The following is a 17,402-nucleotide window of genomic DNA, read 5'->3' as shown; positions in this document are numbered from 1 at the left end:
CTCAGAGGAACGTCCGGCTCTACCACCTACGACTCGGTGTCCCCGCTGTGACCGGGTTAGGCCGGGCGCTGGCGACGGGGAGGTCAGACCTCAGGCAGCACCGGGACTAGGCAAGGAGGCTCCGCTACCGCCCTGCCACCCAAAGGACCCAGGGATACACAGCTCCTGGCGTCTCAATGGAGGGGCCGGAGGGGTTGGCGTGCTCCGGCTCCCAAGGCTAAGCAACGTTGAGATGAGACTCTCCGTAAGATCGTACGCCAACGCGAGTCCAGGACGCCGACTCTCTACGCGGCCTCGGCTCCTTTACCTCTATTTCCCCACCCACCTCCCATCTCCGGGGCCTCAGCCCGTCGTGATCTGCTAACCCAGACCCCGACAACACTTTATGCCAAGCAGGGGACTGTGGAAACGCCTTACCAGATTGGTGAAGATGTACGTGTAGTAGGCCGACACCATTCCCAGTTCAGCCGCCTGCAAAGCACAGAGAAGGGGCTTAGAAAAGAAACCAGAAGCTCCCTCACCGGAAGCAAACGAGCAACAAAGACTCCCGGCACCGGCCACTTTGTCTGAGCAGCCATCCTTCCGGACCAGGTAGAGCGGAACACCCACACTGCTTCTCAGGTTGCCCTTGATCTCGAGATCAGACCAAGCAACGTCAGTCTCCAGAGCAGGGCCTCCCCCCCACGGCCCCTTTCCCTCCTCCTCGTGACCCTCACAGTGGCTGCCACGCTTGGATTCAACACACTTCCTGGAACAGAACTGGATATTATGGGAACCGGAATGACTTTAAGGGAAATGAAGCAAATAATAAAACAGAACTAGGATAATTATCTCCACAATCATTAACAATAGCAACAGCCAACATTTACCCACTGTTCAGTCGGTGCCAGGCACCATAAAGCATTCTGCATGGGGGAGGGACTGTTATTATTCTCCATCTCCAATTACAGCAAAGGAAATGGACGGGACGCCAGGAGAACAGGACGAGTCTCCGAGACTCTCTGGGATCACATGGAGCGTGCACGGGAGAGATCGCACCAAAGCCAGGCAGCCGTATTGCAGGACTTTCCACCAACCATCCTCTCCCTCCAGGACCACAATGCCAACAAAGCTGCACAAACGATCCTCTCAGAGGCCGTGTGTGTGTGTGTGTGTGTGTGTGTGTGTGTGTGCGCGCGCGTGCTAAGAATCTGCAGGTTATAGGCAATGTAGAAATGAACTCTGACCCCATCAGGATGCAAATGGAGACCCAAGAGAAACATCAACACCCGCAGTCATGTAGGAAACAAGGGCATCCTTTGCAAAATCTGCTCCTTCCTTGCTGGAAGGTGCTGGAAGGAGGAAGCTACCTGTGGCAGGTCTCATCCTTGATCACAGCCTGGCAGCATGGCGCCCCTCCATAGGAGGAGACTACAGCTTCAGAACCGCCTTCCTCTTGCCTGATCTCTGCACCTGTCGTAAATACCCCTAACCAACCTTCCCTGTCAGCACGCCTGGCTTTGAGTGTGACAGGTATGACAGAAACTGACAAGGAGATCAGGTAAATAATGAGCATGGCCCTTTCCGGGGCTCTCATCTCTCCTGACAGTCGGTTAGATTTTCAGAATATCTCCTGCAGCCCCCGGGGGCTGCTGGGACAGCATCCTTGTCATGACTGTTGCACTAGATGGGAGAGGAACAAGACCGGGGCTGATTGCATTTTCCTCTGACACAGTGTCTGTCTCCCAGGGAACTGGAGACGCTCGCGGAGCACTGTGACGGGAGCCCCGGCAGGCTGCCTGCGCGGCCCGGGGTTCCATCCCCAGGGTCTCAGCGGCAAGCTGAAGTGCACAGGGGCACAACGCCCGCGGGACACAGACACCCAAGGCCTCCGGAGTGAGGCCTCCTCGCGCCATCCTTCCAGGGCCTGCCCCGGGGCAGGATGCCCCCCTCCTCCCGCACCCCGCCGCAGCTCACGCGGCCGGGGTCCGCGGGAGCCACCGCCGGAGAGGCCTGGGGCACCGTTAAAAGCCCATTTTGTAAAATGTGCTGTCCTAGAGCTCAGCGACAAGAGATGCTTGGTTCTGAAGACTTGAACTCTGGGTAAACATGAAGTCCGTCGCCGGAAGAGCCGCTCAATAAAGCAGGGGATTACTGCGCAAATCCTCCCAGAATCAAGAGGCTGCGGAGGGCTGCCGAGAGCCCGCACCGAGCGGCTCTCCGCACTGCCCGCCCTCCACCGGGCCCCGTGGACCCCTGGAGGGAGGAACGCGGAGCTCAGGCGGGAAGAGGCCAGGCTGGCCAGAGGCACTGCCTGCCACTGGGGTGTCAGGAGGGAACAGAACCAACAGTCTCTCCGTTCACTCATCGCTGGGGCTGCCGAGCGGTAGGGAGAGCCCGGGGCCTCAGGGGGCTCGGGAAAGATGGCCACCGGCACCCAGCAGAGCCGTGTGCTCATGAGGATTTGTTACAGGCAGATTGACCGAGAAGGAAGTGAAAAACAAGTGTTATAGGCAGATTTACCCTCTCAGATTCTACCCCCCTCTTCTTTCCTGAAAGAAAACATCTAGAGGGAGGATTTGTGGGAGGAGGTGAACTCAAGGCCTCCCCATTGCCCAGCTGGTCCACTACCACTGGAACCACGCCTCCAGTCGGGCTTTTGGCCGGTTACTTTGGAGATGAAATCTCTCAGACTTTTTTTGTTTTGCCTAGGCTAGTGTTGACCTTCCATCCTGCAGATTCCAGTCTTCTGAGTAGTTAGGATTGTAAGTGTGAGCTACCAGGGACCTAGCTCACAAGAACATTGTTACTGGAAATTCCCCCTCTCAGTGAAGGCACAATAAACTTCCTATGTGTTGGTGGCTGCAGGTGTAAACTGTCCCAGATTTCTAAGAGGCAATCTGGCGTATCATCCGAAGAAAAAAATAATCCTTGAAATGCACACCTCTAAGTTGGGATTTCACTTCTAGAAATTTATGCTGGAGAAACAGGCGTGAATGAGCATAAAGATTTATGCACAAAGACGTGCGATCGGCATTATTTATTGTAGGAAGAGATTAGAAACAGCTTGTTTCTCTAATCCTAAAGGGCCAGTTACATAAATTATGGGACAGCGATGTAAAGGGAGATGATACTGCCATTAAACTATTTGTAGAGAAGTATTTAATGGCATGGAGATAATGCATACAGGGCATAAAATTAAGTGCAAAATAAAATGGTTTCCAGAAAAGTTTACCGGGTGTCATAATCATTGGGGGGGGGAAATGTGTTTGGGGCAGGAAGCAGAGACATGCAAAGTTAACAGTGCTTGAGGGGGGTGAGAAAAATGGTTTCCATTTTCTTCTTGGTGCGTTTTTTTTTTTTTTTTTCACGTTGGCAATGAGCTGCTCACATTGCCAGGGAAAGGGCAACGCCTCACATGCGCGGAGCTGGGGAGTATTCTTGGGCCAAAAGGGGGGCCCCCACCTCCCCAAAGACGCCCAGCGAGGGGCTGTACAGGCCGGCTCTCTCTACCACCTTCTGTGGCCATTTACATGCGAACCCGAAGCCCCCGGCCGGGTCCCCCTTTCCCTAGGGACCCCCCCTCACTTCCTGCGAAACCCGGAGGTGGGGTGGGGGGCATTCTATCCTGAAGGCCTTCTCTCGGATGGCAGCACCAGATGTGATGGAGGGAACGTGGAGGGGAACGTGCTTTGGAGAGCAGGGAAGAGGAGGAAGGGCTGGGCACACGCGCAGACAGACGTGGCTTTGGTGCGGTGGAAAATTACTATAGCAACAGGCTGCAGGGACAGCCCTCAGGACTGAGAGAACTCATTCAAATCTTATTAACTCGCAGGCAAAGGAAAAAAAAATCCAGCCCAGGAGAGAGGGAGGGAAGGGAAGAAGGAGGGAGGCAGGGTGGGGGGGATCACCGGAGTGTCTACCGAGGAGTAGCCTGGCTCCCTGGTGGAAGGTGGCTGGGTGTGTGTAAATGTGCAATTAAAATGGCATTAGCAAGGTTGGGGTGGGGGCAGCCGAGGGGCGGGAGAGAAGAGCCCAGAATGGAGGGCCTGCTCTCTGAGACCATGCTGAGCCTGGCCATCAGCCCCCCCCCCCCGCCCCCACCCCGCCCTGCTGCCCGCCCCCTCCCCCCACGCTGCCAGAACCCGGGGGACCCTGCTCTGCTCTGCCCAGTGCCAGACTGCAGATCCCCTAGAGCCTCCGTGTCTCTGCAGGATGAAGACAGCACACTGACCTGTGTCCCCACGGGAGGGACGCCACAGGTGGTGACGGAAGACAGCGATTTGGAAAGGGTTGGACAGGGTGTCAGGGCTGACGCGAAGCCACACACACACCCGTGTGACTTGGCTGCTGGTGGGAAAACGGAGCTACTCCTGTCTCAGCAGCCTCTGCCGCAGCCCCCGGCCCCACAAGACCCCGAGACTTTCCGCCTCCGGCCCTGCCGGGATTGGGTCTGCCCGATCAGACTTCTAGGCAGCGCCATCATCCTTTTTGCCTTCCAAGAACTGAGCTTTGGAATGGAAGCCGAGGTTGGTCAGGGTTCAAGTCTAACCTGGGGCTAAACAGGGCAGCCCTGGCTCAGGACACTGGAGGCGGGAGAGGGAGAGGGTGGAGGGATGGAGTCCCTGCGCCCGCCCTCACCTTCAGGAGGATGGTGTGGGACATGGAGGCGTTGGCGTGGATGATGATGGTGGCCGTCTTGTCGTCGCGGATCTCCTTGAGGAGCGGCGTGGGGTCCCGGGAGTCATCCAGCATGCGGACCGACAGCGTGTCCTTGGAGATGAGGAACTGGCGGAGCAGCTTCTCCAGGTTCAGAAGGCCTGGGAGGAGAGAGAGGCCCCTTGGGAGCTGCGCCCCTGCCTCCCAGGGACCCCTGGGCACGAGCAAGACCACACCCGTGACTCCAACTAAGACAGAGCGGCGAGGGAAGGGGAGCCGGTGATGGGGTGCAGGGACGTGGCGGCAGCCAGGGGCTGCGCCCCCATCTGAGCAGCTTGGGTGGCTCTTGGGTGGCTTTGGGGTGCCACTTCTCCTGCCTAAAATAAAGGAATGCACCTTAGCTCCCAGCGTCTCTCCAGTGACCTTGAGATGCCCTTGGGATATCCTTTAAAGCGGCTCCTTTGAGGATGCTGGGTGAAGTAAGAGCCCCCACTCCTCCCTGCAAAGCACCTTGTACGGTGACTTGGGTTCAGAGACAACCAAGTCAGGGCTCCCTTCCCCCATTTCCAGGACCTTTTCGTGGGTCCGTGGCCTGAGCGGTTTCACCCCAGCTCCTAGCGCGGTGCCAGCACAGCAGGCTCTAGAAAGCCTTTGTTTTCATTCTGGAATTGGGGGACAAACTTCCCTGAGAACCCCGAGGCCCAGACAACAGAAAGCCTGTGAAGTCCTCAGAACCTTCTGGCTGGCTGCACTAAGACGAGGTCTAACAGATCCCGAAAGAGGGGACGCGGACGCGGGGCTCAATTGCTGCAGGCCAGACTCCAGGCCCAGGACCCAATGGGAAAGACGAGCACGCGCGCCCAGAATTCTCCTTTCCCCTCCTCGTCCCCTCTCTCCGTGCGCTTCCGGGGGGCTCTGGAGGGAGGAGGGCACCCAAAACACCGGTGGCTGAGACCACAGAGTCTTCACTCTGCTCCGTCCCTGCGGAGGCCGGCGGGGGAGGGCAGGCGGGGGCGGGGAGGCCGCCTTCCCAGCCAGCGGTCTCCATTCCAGTGGGGGAAAAAAAAATCTGTCGGCATTTGTTCCCTAAGCAATGACAGGAGTAACGTTTATCACACCTTATTATGTTCCAGCTAATATGCTAAAATTTTTACATGGCTTATCTCGTGTAAGTCCTTACAACAATCCTCTAAAATATTAAAATCCCCAGAGTTCCGAGGAGGAGGCCGGGAGGCCGGGAGGCGCGCTGCGCGCCGTCCTTGCTGTGGATGTCAAGGGAAGGGCTAGTTTTCCACCAGTCGGGGGTGGGGGGGGGGGGTGGGGGGAATCCCTGGGCTGAGGGGGTCCTCGCAGGCTGTAGACTTTCAATGTGGGGGTCTCTCCACTAGAACCCTCAAGTCTTCCTGAACCCAGCTGACCCTTCAGTGTCAAAATGGTTGCGATCGCTGCAAGCACACTCGGGTCGTGGAGGGGTGGTACCGAGGGGCATCCGTCCGTGGCCTGTCCACGTGGCCACGGCGGGGACCTGAAGCCCCGTTTTCTCTCCTCCCACGAGACCAATTGACCTCCTGGAAGGAAAAAAAAGCAGGTGACAGCACAGATGGTGCCTGGGCAGGTCTAGGGACATGGGCCTGGTGTGTTGTTGTTGTTTTAAAGGAGATGGAGCGGGGTTTGAGCCTGGGTTCCTTCTCTGATGGAGGCAAGACACTGGTCACTGGTCTTCCTGTCCCCCCTGGGGAAGGCTTTCCGGGAGCTGGGGCTGTGTGGGGAGGAGGGGGGAAGCTCTCTTCCTGTACGAACATTTGGGGAACAAACAGCGTGCTGTGCGGGTCACGCGATGGAGTGGCCTTTGTCCTCGTCCCGGCCAGGGCCCCGCGGGCTGGCGCAGAGACTTCCTCCGCCGTGGCACTGGTGCCATGGAGAGCTTCCTGCCACCTCAGCTCCGGAAGACCTGGATTCAAATCACCTGGCTCGGGACCTTGAGCGGTCTCCTGGCCTCTTCCACGCTCCATTTTATCAGAGCAAGAAAACGCCATGAAATCCTAAGTCATGCTGGGAACTAAAACTTGAGTGCTCTGTGCCTCTCCTCCAGAACTTACCACGCCAAGCTCCCAGGGCCAGGTAGGGGAGGCAGCCTTCCCCACCATGTGGGGGGGGGGGAGAGGAAGGGGGGAATAGCAGGATGATCAAGGTTGGAAGCCAGCTACAGAAAAAAGTTAGCAAGCCCCATCCCAACCGATAAGCTAGGAATGGCGGTGCAGGCCCATAAGCCAAGATACAGAAGAAGCATAGGTAGGATTCTCACAGTCCGAGGCTAGCCTTGGGCAAAAATATGAGACTATTAAAACAAAACCTACAGCTAAGAAGGGCTGGGGGCATGGCTCAAGTGGACGAGCAGCTGCCCGACAGCCCTGAGTTCAGTGTCGCCGCCACCACCATCAACACGAAAACAAGAAAAGGATACTCAGAATTGAACAGTGGAGTTTGATACTTTCCAATTGTCATTCCCCTCACCTCTGTGTCATGAAACCACAGAGATCTTAGCAAAGGCAGGTGCTGCCAGAGGAGTCAGGATTTGCTCGCTTGCTGCCTTGCCTCCCTCCCCCTCCCCCCTCCCCCAGCCCTGTCTTCGGCAGGTCTGCCTGCCAAGTCAGAGTCTGAGGAGGACCTAGGGAGCCTATTAGTCTCGCTCAGGATGGATCGATGAGAGGCCCAGCAGGCCAGCTGTTCTGGGAGGCAGGAGGAGGCTGGCTTCTGGAACGGGAAGGCAGGAAGGAGCCCAGGGAGGCCGTGAGAAGCCTAGGCAGGGTCAGACACAGCCACAGGACAAGGACACAAATACCGAAGTGATGGGCCTGCGGGGGACGCAGCACAAGACCCTGGCGTCAAAATATAGAACACGTCTATTTCTGCCCAGCCTCTTCTGTCTGTTCGCTGAGTCCCTCCGTGTGGGGCTTTGGCCCTGGAAAAGGCTGGCTCTCCCAGGAGGGCAGGGCTTTCGGGTCCTGTGGGAGGCCGCAGATGGAGGAACGCGGTGGGCACCGGGGTGAAAAGGGGGGGCGGGGGGGGGTGGAGGAGAAGGCAGCCATGGAGGGCGGGAACCACACGACCTGGGAAGCAGACCGGACCTCTCCTTTCTTCCTGCTTATGAGAGTGACAACAGAACCCATCTTGGGTGATTATCAAGCGTTAGAATGGTTTAAATGAGAAGTGTGTGTGTGTGTGTGTGCACGCGTGTGTGTATGTGTGTGAGAGAGAGAGAGATTCGGAATTTAACTCAGGAACAGAGACTTAAGTGAGATCGTATAAGAATCTCATCATGGGCTGGGAATGTGGCTTAGCGGTAGAGCACTTGCCTTGCATGCACAAAGCCCTGGGTTCGATTCCTCAGCACCACATACAAAGAAAAAGCTGGAAGTGGTGCTGTGGCTCACGTGGCAGAGTGCTAGCCTTGAGAAAAAAAAAAAAGAAGCCAGGGACAGTGCTCAGGCCCTGAGTTCAAGCCCCAGGACTGGCAAAAAACCAAACCAAACAAGAATCTCATCACTGTGTTCAGCACACAGTCGATACTCACTGTGCAACAGGCTCATGGTTCATTTAACATCTCTGTGACCAAAAGGGGTCCCACAGTGCCTCCTGGGGGTGGCAGGGGGAAGGCTGGCTATTGCCCCGTCTCGCTCAGGGTTCCAGGTACCCACCACCCACTTCTGCCCCATGCTCCAGTGCCTCAGCTAGGGCTACGGGACAAAAGCAACAGCGACTAAATTTTCTCCATGTCCCCGGCCCAGCGACCTTCCCGCCCAATTTAGACAGCACTCAACAAAGGCTCAGAGAGGCAGGCGGAGGGAGCTGCTCAACTTCCACAGCTCCCAAGTGATGGAGCAACTTGGTTGGACTGGGAGGTGGTTTTGCCTTTGCTCTACCATCCTGCCTCTCTCCCTCCGGCCTCCCCCCCCCCCCCCGCTCTCCGCCCATTTGGGGGATACTTCCTCCTCATCTGGGGGAGAAGGGGGTGTGTAGCTCACGTCTGCTCCTGTTCAGCACCCTGGACAGCAGCCAATGCCCGCAAGTATGGTGGGGGACTCAGCTGAGTCTTGGCTCTAGGTCATGGTCAGGTTTTACTCAACGGGAGAGGATAAAGGACACCCACCAAATCCCAAGGACTCTGCCGACGAGTGTGCTTCAGACCCTTCAGACAGACTGGGTGTGTAAGTAATTTTAATCCTGTTTTATAGACAGGACAACCGATCCCCAGGAGAGGTGAGGTCATTTTCCCAAGATCACGCAGGCACAAGAAAGACCTAGGGACACAGGGCCTGTAGCCACAGGATGTCTTAAAATATGAGGAAGCACCAAAGCAACCATCTAAAAGTAAAAGTAAGCCAGCTGTTGGTGGCTCCTATCTGTACTCCTAGCTCTTCAAGAGGCTGAGGTCTGAGGATCACGGCCCAAAGCCAACCCAGGCAGGAAAGTCTGTGTGAATCTCATCCAAAAGCTAGGAGTGGCCTGGGAGTGTGGCTCAGCGGTAGAGTGCCTGCCTAGCATGCGTGGAGCCCCGGATTCGATTCCTCAGCACCACAGACACAGAAAAAGCCGGAAGTGGTGCTGTGGCTCAAGTGGTAGAGTGCCACCCTTGAGCAAAACAACAAACAAACAAACAAACAAACAAAAGCCAGGGACCACACCCAGGCCCTGAGTTCAAGCCTCAGTACCAGCACAATAAATAACGAAATGAAAGATTTGAACTACAAAGACGGCAGGTGAACATACAGCTTGTTACACTTGGCTCCCGCCCGAGGCTGCCAACAGCCAACTCGGTGGGAGGGAGGCGTGGTCCCAACAAATGAGCCCTCAAACAGCCAGCACCTGGGGGCTCCGTGGAGACGACCAGGCGACCACGCCAGAGCCATTTAGCCCATCTCTTCTCCCAGACTCATCAGAATAAGGCATTTGGAGATCTTCCGATTTTTTCCCTCATTAAAGAAAAATAATGAAATTCAGACTATACCTCTATTTGGTCCAAAACCTGCTTATTAAAAAACCTACGCTGGGGAGGTGGAAAGTAAGTGTCATGATTCTCCATGGAATGATCTCCATTTCACCTAATTCTGATGGCTAGAAAATAGAATTCGATTCATGGTCCTAATTCTCTGAGCCCCGCATTAATAAAGAAGACGGCAGTGTCTCCTTCCAAGTTCAGAACGCGTTTCCTCTCAGCCTCTCGTTTCCCCAACCTTTGATTCAGTTTTTAATCTTGTCTGCCCTTGAACTTCCGCCCTGCCCCACCCTTCTTCCCCCCCTCTTCCCCGGCCCTGTGGGCGGGGGCAGTCTGAGCAGGCTCAGTGGCGAGTTCCCTGAGCAGCGGCCTGGTGTGGCTGCCAAGGCTCCCCGGGGGCGTGATGGTGGTCTGTCTTGTGCTTGGGCATCCTCAACATCTCCCAGAGCTGGCCTGGGCTCAGCCATCCTGCGACTCTGGAGACACAACGTCCCAGAGGCGCCTCTGACCTTTGAAGGACATTGTCCATGCGAGGCAGAGCCCACCCCTGGCTGGTGCAGATCGCGGGAACGATAGGGGGCTGTAGGTGTGTGTGGGGGGTGTGGAGACCCAGCCTGTGAGTCAGAGAACCCCGGAGCCTTGGCTGGAGCTGGACCGCAGCCTCACCCGAGCACCACAATGCTTCCCTGAGCTCTTGCTGACTGGGGAAGAGGAGATAAAACCAGAAAACATCGCGTAGGCGGTTTGCCCTCTGCAAGGAACTGTTTGAATGTCAAGAGATGCCCAGCTTTCTCTTGGAAAAGCGTGCTCCAGTGCACAGCAGATAGTTAATAAACATCTGTGCAAAGGATTTCCCAAAGCCCAGGAAGAGCTGAAGCAGAGGAAACCGGCTCAGCCTACACATCAAAGGGCCTGCCGGCTAGACACAAGGAAGAACTTCCTGTGGGGCTAGTGAAACCTTATTCTCAGCACTGAGAAGACAGTAGGACAGCCTTTATCTGGACATACTCTAACAGCCACACCCTCCGTCTCTGACCCCATGAGGTGGGCCATTTCAGTGCAGCCCCGCGGGGACTGGTGGCAGCAGCTCGCCATTCTCCGGTGCAAGGATGTCACACATGGAAGGACATCAGGCACAATGTCCCTTTTCCACCTGCATTCCATCACACGCTAGCATCCTATGGATGTTTCTGTAGCATCCCTTGGGGATTCAGCATCCGCCTAACTGCAGGATCGGGGACATAGTTGTTTTAGCCACATGGCTTCCCAAATGGCCCAAATCCCCAGGAGAGGGAGATAGAAGGCAAAGCTATAGAAGTCTCTGTTCATAAGCGATGTTGGCCACGACTTCTGCTGTTGGGCAGGCTATGCCCCTGGGCTGCTCAGCTGGTAGCCATATGGGGTGGCTACCAAGCACCTGAAATCTGACCAGTGAGAACAAGGAACTGAATCATAATTTTTATTCAACTTGAATAAATTGAAAATGAAAGGGAAATGGCCACAAGTGGCTTGGGGTAACTAACTACACTGGCCAGCTTAGATCTCGCAGAGGAACTTGGTTTGAGAACCAGTGGTATAATGGCGACAGTGCATTGGACTGGGATCCAGGGAGTGTGGGTTCAAATCCCAGCTCTGCCGCCTACAGGTTATAGGGGCCTGGGTCCCTTTTGTGAATCAAAGGGTGAGACTGCTCACTGAGCTTCTCTGAACCCCTTGCATGGACCCCTGGCCGAAGCGGTCACGCCTCCTCCCATGAGCACAGACTCACTGTCTGCTTGTTTTCCCACAGGTCCACGGGCTCGCAGCCTGTGCCGGCACTCAGCTGCCTCTGAGAGCATGTGGCTGCCCAGGTTCGCTGGGCGGTGCTGCCTTAAATTAGCGCAATCTCATAAATACTAAATTGATGTCATGAATTGTCCCAGAGTCACAGCAAACTGCATTTCCCAAACCTTGCATTTGGAAAAAAAAAATAAATAAAAGCCTTATCAGGAATTGGCCTTGGACCTTGTTCCATCAGCAAAGCCTGCTCCTCAGGGAGAGAAGCTCTGTAGCCCATCAGGTACAAATGCATTCCGCTCGGTGTTTTCCCTCTCCCTCCGCCCCTCTCTTTGTATCTCCTTAACAATGAGGCTGAAAATGTGGGAATTGAGTTTGCAGATGTAAAAATACTCTGGCAGCCAGCCAGTCTTTCCTATGACCTGATTCCCTTCGATTCTGGCCATGCCCAGGGAGACCAGGCACAGGACACCCTGTGCCATGCACTCTGCACACACGCGTGTGCCTGTGTACACACACCTAGGCTCAAGTGTGTGTCCGTGCCTGTTGGTCATCACACCCCTGATCCAGCCAGAGGGGTCAAAGCCAGCTGGAGATGAGCAGGGCCAGCCTGTGGGGGTGGAGCCAGCCTGTGTGGGGCGGGGCCAGCCTGTGTGGGTGGAGCCAGCCTGTGTGGGGCGGGGCCAGCCTGTGGGGGTGGAGCCAGCCTAGGTGGGGTGGGGCCAGCCTGTAGGGGGCGTGGCCAGTCTGCACAGGGCAGAGCCAGCCTGTGTGGGCGGGGCCAGCCTATGTGGGGCGGGACCAGCCTGTGTGGGGCGGGGCCGGCCTGTGTGGGGTGAGCCAGCCTGTGTGGTGAGCCAGCCTGTGTGGGGCGGGACCAGCCTGTGTGGGGTGAGCTAGCCTGTGTGGGGCGGGGCCAGCCTGTGTGGGGCGGGGCCAGCCTGTGCAGGGCGGGGCCAACCTGTGTGGGGCGGGGCCAGCCTGTGTGGGGTGAGCCAGCCTGTGTGGGTGAGCCAGCCTGTGTGGGGCGGGGCCAGCCTGTGTGGGGTGAGCCAGCCTGTGTGGGGCGGGGCCAGCCTGTGTGGGGTGAGCCAGCCTGTGTGGGGTGAGCCAGCCTGTGTGGGGCGGGGCCAGCCTGTGTGGGGCGGGGCCAGCCTGTGTGGGGCGGAGCCAGCCTGGGTGGGGCGGGACCAGCCTGTGTGGGGCGGAGCCAGCCTGTGTGTGGCAGGGCCAGCCTGTGTGGGGCGGGGCCATCTTGTGTGGGGCGGGGCCAGCCTGTGCAGGGCGGAGCCAGCCTGTACGGGGTGGAGCCAGCTGGGACAAACTTACATTCCGCTTTGGCACAGATGAGGCAGGCGGTGGTGCAGTTGAAGAAGTTCAGGACCCCAGCCACCGCCACGCTGATGTCGGTGTTGCTGGGATGAAGGTTCAGGGTCGTGAACCTCTGGAACTGGAACTTGATGAACTCTTCTGGGGCCACTTTGAAATGAGGGACCTGGTGGGAGGAGCAAGAAAGGGGGCAGCAAAGAAGACCCAGGATGAGTGAGAAAGACCAGAGCAAGGGGGAGTCAGACTGCCTGGGGTAGGTTCTGTGCAGAACGCCCCAGACCTGGGCCGGTGGAGGCACAGGGCAGCGCCTGGAGGAGAGCCAGGGCAGGAAGCCCTTTGCACCGAGTCTGTGGCTTGAAAAGGCAAACAAAGAGGTCTTCGTTTGTACAGCAGGTACCAGCTGCCGCCCCATGGTGAGAGAAACTGCTCTTGAGAGCACCATCCTTACACTATTTTGTTTGTAGTGAGCAGAGATGGCAGGAGAAAGAACACACTGTTCTAGGACAAAGACAGGATCCCCTCAGCCCAGCCCAGCCCAACCCAGAGGTTGGTAACCTTGCTCCCCAAAGGCTTGGGGTGAATCTGGGGAGAAGCAGGGGTGGGGATGGTTTCTGGCAGAGGTGGGAAGGAAGTCCTCAGTCTGAGAACCACCCGGGACCCTCTGGCTGGAGCCAGGAAAGTAAACACCTGTGCTGGTGTTTCAGTAGATATGACAGGTTCCCTCCACACGTACTGTTGACATTTCTGGGGGGGACTGCGCTGCCTTCTGCCCCTCTTCTCCAGGGAAGTGATATTAACAGTCGGTGATGGCAGCCTTACTGTCAGCGGAGGCCACTTGGTAGGTAATAGGAAAGTTAGCTGTCATCCACTTTTATTTTATTCTGCCACTGCCATCCCTGGTGCCCAGAGCTGAGCTTGAGCACGTGTTCACACTGATGTGAAAGCAAGTGAGACTGAAAGTAGACAGGAGTAAGGACCTCCTGATGGTGGCTTGGCTGGCTTCTGAAATGTATTATTCAGAGATGGTTAAAGAGGTGTCCTGTGCCTGGCCTGGCTCACACAGCTTAGGAGCCAGGGAAGATGGAACGGTGGTCTCTGCAATGTTCTACTTCCTCATCCGTTTACACTTCAGGGAGAAACCAGAGCTCTTCTGAAATTGAGGTGGGAGGGGAGGAAAGATTAACAAAAAAGGCAAGGAGAAAATGACTGAATTCAACTAGGATTAGCCCTTGTGCCCTAGAGAAAGCACAGCTCTATTTTGTTCCAGCGCAGACTGCAGAGGACAGATTTGACGAGAGCCTGGCGCGTTATGAAAGATGACTCTCCGGCGTGCGGCTGACACTGCCAGGCAGGGGCTTCTCCCTGGTGCATTCTGAACCCCCCACACCCACTCCACCCAGTACCCCTAGAGAGAAAAGGACCACAAAGGGCACGGTGGATGGCAAGGCTGGCAGGGGCCAGGCTGGTGAGGACCTGGGAACATCCCTAACCAGAGGTGCCCTCCCCCCTTCCATCCCCCCCCCCCCCCCGGTGTGGCCTACTGGCTCCTCCAGCAGCTCAGCAGCTGCCCATGGGCATCCGGCATTGGGAGACGCTCCCTGCCACCTTGGAGCCCCGGAATCCTGGCCAGAGACTGGGGAAGAGTCCTTCAGGAAGATGAAGGACACGTGGCTTTGAGAGTCGGCAGCCGGAGGTCTGCTCTGCTCTGCGGTGCGATTTGGGCGCCATGCTGATTAACCTGTCCAAACCCCATTAAATTGGAGACAACCACAGGTGCTTCTGGGACTCGCAGGAAGACCAAATGAGATCCCCTGTGCAGAGGACGGGCTGGCTCAGTGGCTAATGAGCAGGAAATGCATTCCTGGGCAACACCTTCTTTCTTTCCTCCCCCCCCCCCCCAATACAGGGAGTCCCCGCAAGGCCCCGGGAGCTGTGTATGTATTGCGGAGGGGAGCTGGTGGCCATCTCCAGCACAGGGCCATCTTGAAGGCTGCTGGAGAGGCAGGCAGGGATGGCCGGGCCCCTTCCTTGTCAAGGGACTCTGGAGGAAGATCAATCTATAACCGATTTGCAATTTTGCAAATGTGCCCCCAGGAAGTGGCCCCCCCAGGTATGGTGGAGTGGACAGCAGTAGACAGGAGGCCGACAGTTCACCAGGGCCACAGAGAACGTTAGCAGCATTTAAAGCCCGGATCCCGTGGTGAGAACTCTATTGCTTTTCCCTGGAGCAGAGGATCCGTGTAAGGCAGTTCAGCCTCATAAAATATTAACAGACATGCATAATCGGAACAGTGAAGAAAGACTGCTCTGGAAGGGACGTGATCAGACGAGGAGTGCAGGGGAAACTGTCTGCCGCTCCCTGGCCTGTGTGACCTGCCTGTCTGTGGCACCGCGGCCCGGGGACCAGGACAGTGAGACCTGGTGAATCGAGGGCTCAGACTCCGTCTCCAAAATACCAACCAGAACCCCATTTTAGAGGACCGTGGAGAGGTGGTTAGGGATGGGGGAAGAGAGTGTGGAGGGGGAGGAGGCAGAGAGGAGAAACAAGGAGGGCAACAAAGAGAAAGTGGGGGACCAAGGGCTTCACAGTCTCACTTGGAGAAGACCAGCGCTGCGGCGGATGGGTGAACGAGCTGCCTCCGGGATTCGCCAAACTCCCCGGTCATCAGAGGGTTGGGCCCCAGGGCTCAGTCCCGGGCGAGCCCGGCTGTACCATTCGCCCGGGGAGGGGGGCTTGCTGAGGAGGCATCCAGCCTGTTGGACAGGGGCGCCCCTCTGTTTTCAAGAACTGAGCCCTCCTCAGAGTTCCTGGAAGGGGGAGCCCAGACGGTGCCCTTCCCCCATGCCCACCTCACACCGCCCCACCAAGCTCTGCCTTCCCCATAAAGACCTGGTCAGAGGACCTGCAGGACAGACTAGGCTCGGGGGGCCGCGTGCCCCCCACAGAAGGACGGATGGCTCCGGGGGAGGGCTAGGAAGATGCCAGCAAGGGGTGAGGTCTCTCCAGACCTGAGCCTTTGTTCCCCGGGGGAACGGCAGGGGAGAGAGGACAGAACAGTTACTCAGGCGCTTTCCCCTAACCATGCATTTCCCTCATGAACAAGAACTAGAAGAGCAAGCCTCGATGGTTGGCATCTAAAGAGTCTCCAGTCAGGTGCCAGAGCTGAGGACAAGTGTCCTGTCTCGAAGAGCTTGCAAGCACTACAAGCAGCGGATGAGGAAGAAAGCAAAATAACCCCCACCCCAAGACAGAAGCTCTCAGACGTTATTTTCACAAAGAGATGTAGTGATACCGTCTTCCCCCATGGGAATCCCCACGACCCAAGCTTGAGTAGAGCGCGAGAGAGCGCCCATGGGGCGCGGAGACGGGGCTGGCTTCCCCTCTCAGCCTCTCCTGGACCCCACTCTCAGCCTCCCTCCTCCTGGAGGCACCCCAAGGGACCCTAAGATTCTGACCACTGGGAAGTCCTGCTGGCTCAGGCCCCGCCCTCTCATAGGCCCCGCCCACAGGTCCCCGCTGACGCAGGGACCGCCCTCTCGCAGGCCACGCCCACAGGTCCCCGCTGGTGCAGGCCCCGCCCTCTCATAGGCCCCGCCCTCTCGCAGGCCACGCCCACCAGTCCCCACTGGCTCAGGCCCCTCCCTCTCGCAGGCCCCACCCACAGGTCCCCACTGCTGGCTCAGGCCCCGCCCTCTCATAGGCCACGCCCTCAGGTTCCCCCACTAAGGCCCCGCCCTCACATCCCCGCTGGCTCACGCCCCGCCCTCTCGCAGGCCCCGCCCTCAGGTTCCCCCCCACTAAGGCCCCGCCCTCTCACGGCCCCGCCCTCACATCCCCGCTGGCTCACGCCCCGCCCTCTCGCAGGCCCCGCCCTCAGGTTCCCCCCACTAAGGCCCCGCCCTCTCACGGGCCCCGCCCTCACATCCCCGCTGGCTCACGCCCCACCCTCTCGCAGGCCCCGTCCTGTCCTCAGGTCCCCCCACTGGCTCCTGACCCGGGGCCCAGCACTCACCTCCTTCTCCCCACAGATGTTGCTGATGATGGAGCTGGAGGCTGGGCTGGACGACGGTCCCAGGACAGCGACCACCCCCTTGGGGAGGATCTGGCACACTGCAGCCATGGGCAGGGGCAGGAAAGGAAAGGAGATACAAATCAGGTTGGACTGGGGCCTGTGCCTGCCTGGGCTTGGGCCCTGAGTTCTTTCTTTCATCCTTGTGCCTGCCGCTGCAGCCCTTCTCCTTCCATCCAACTCCTCCCCCAGCCTTCCCCAAGCCCCCCAAACCCAGCTCTCTCCTCCTCCCGGGCTACTGCACTCAAGGACAGTTTTATTGGAGTTTATGGAGAGTATTAAATGAGAAAATGACCCAGGTTATGACAACATACAGCCACAGCCAACAGGGTGTGTAAATTGTCTGGGCTATCTCCAAAAGCTAATGAAAGAGACTACAGGTGCCCCTCCTGGCGTGCGTGCGTGCGTGTGTGTGTGTGTGTGTGTGTGTGTGTGTGTGTGTGTGTGTGTATGCGAGGGCTGAGGAGAGATGAGGCCAGTGCAGAGGCCCAAGTGTCAGAGCAGACACCTGGTATCCGATCCCTTAGCACCCTCAGAGTGAAGCGAATGGGAGGGAGACGGGCAGACGAGTAGGAGACACAAAGAGACAAGAT

The 17,402-nt window shown here is 57.5% G+C and overlaps 1 protein-coding gene across 1 annotated transcript in view; it reads right to left on the bottom strand.

Annotated features, from left to right (window-relative positions):
• Positions 1–17,402, bottom strand: part of Grik4 (glutamate ionotropic receptor kainate type subunit 4) — a 215,421-nt gene that overhangs the window by 94,940 nt on the left and 103,079 nt on the right. Inside the window, exons 4-7 of the mRNA XM_048344013.1 lie at positions 16,753–16,850; positions 12,740–12,905; positions 4,621–4,799; positions 418–471 (exon numbers count right to left, since the gene is read on the bottom strand). Of these exons, the coding sequence (XP_048199970.1) occupies positions 418–471; positions 4,621–4,799; positions 12,740–12,905; positions 16,753–16,850 (497 nt within the window). The remainder of the gene's footprint in view (positions 1–417; positions 472–4,620; positions 4,800–12,739; positions 12,906–16,752; positions 16,851–17,402) is intronic.

The sequence above is a fragment of the Perognathus longimembris genome, chromosome 3 (assembly GCF_023159225.1).
Source record: "Perognathus longimembris pacificus isolate PPM17 chromosome 3, ASM2315922v1, whole genome shotgun sequence".
NCBI classification, from domain to species: domain Eukaryota; kingdom Metazoa; phylum Chordata; class Mammalia; order Rodentia; family Heteromyidae; genus Perognathus; species Perognathus longimembris.
This window is presented reverse-complemented; position numbering and strand designations above follow the sequence as displayed.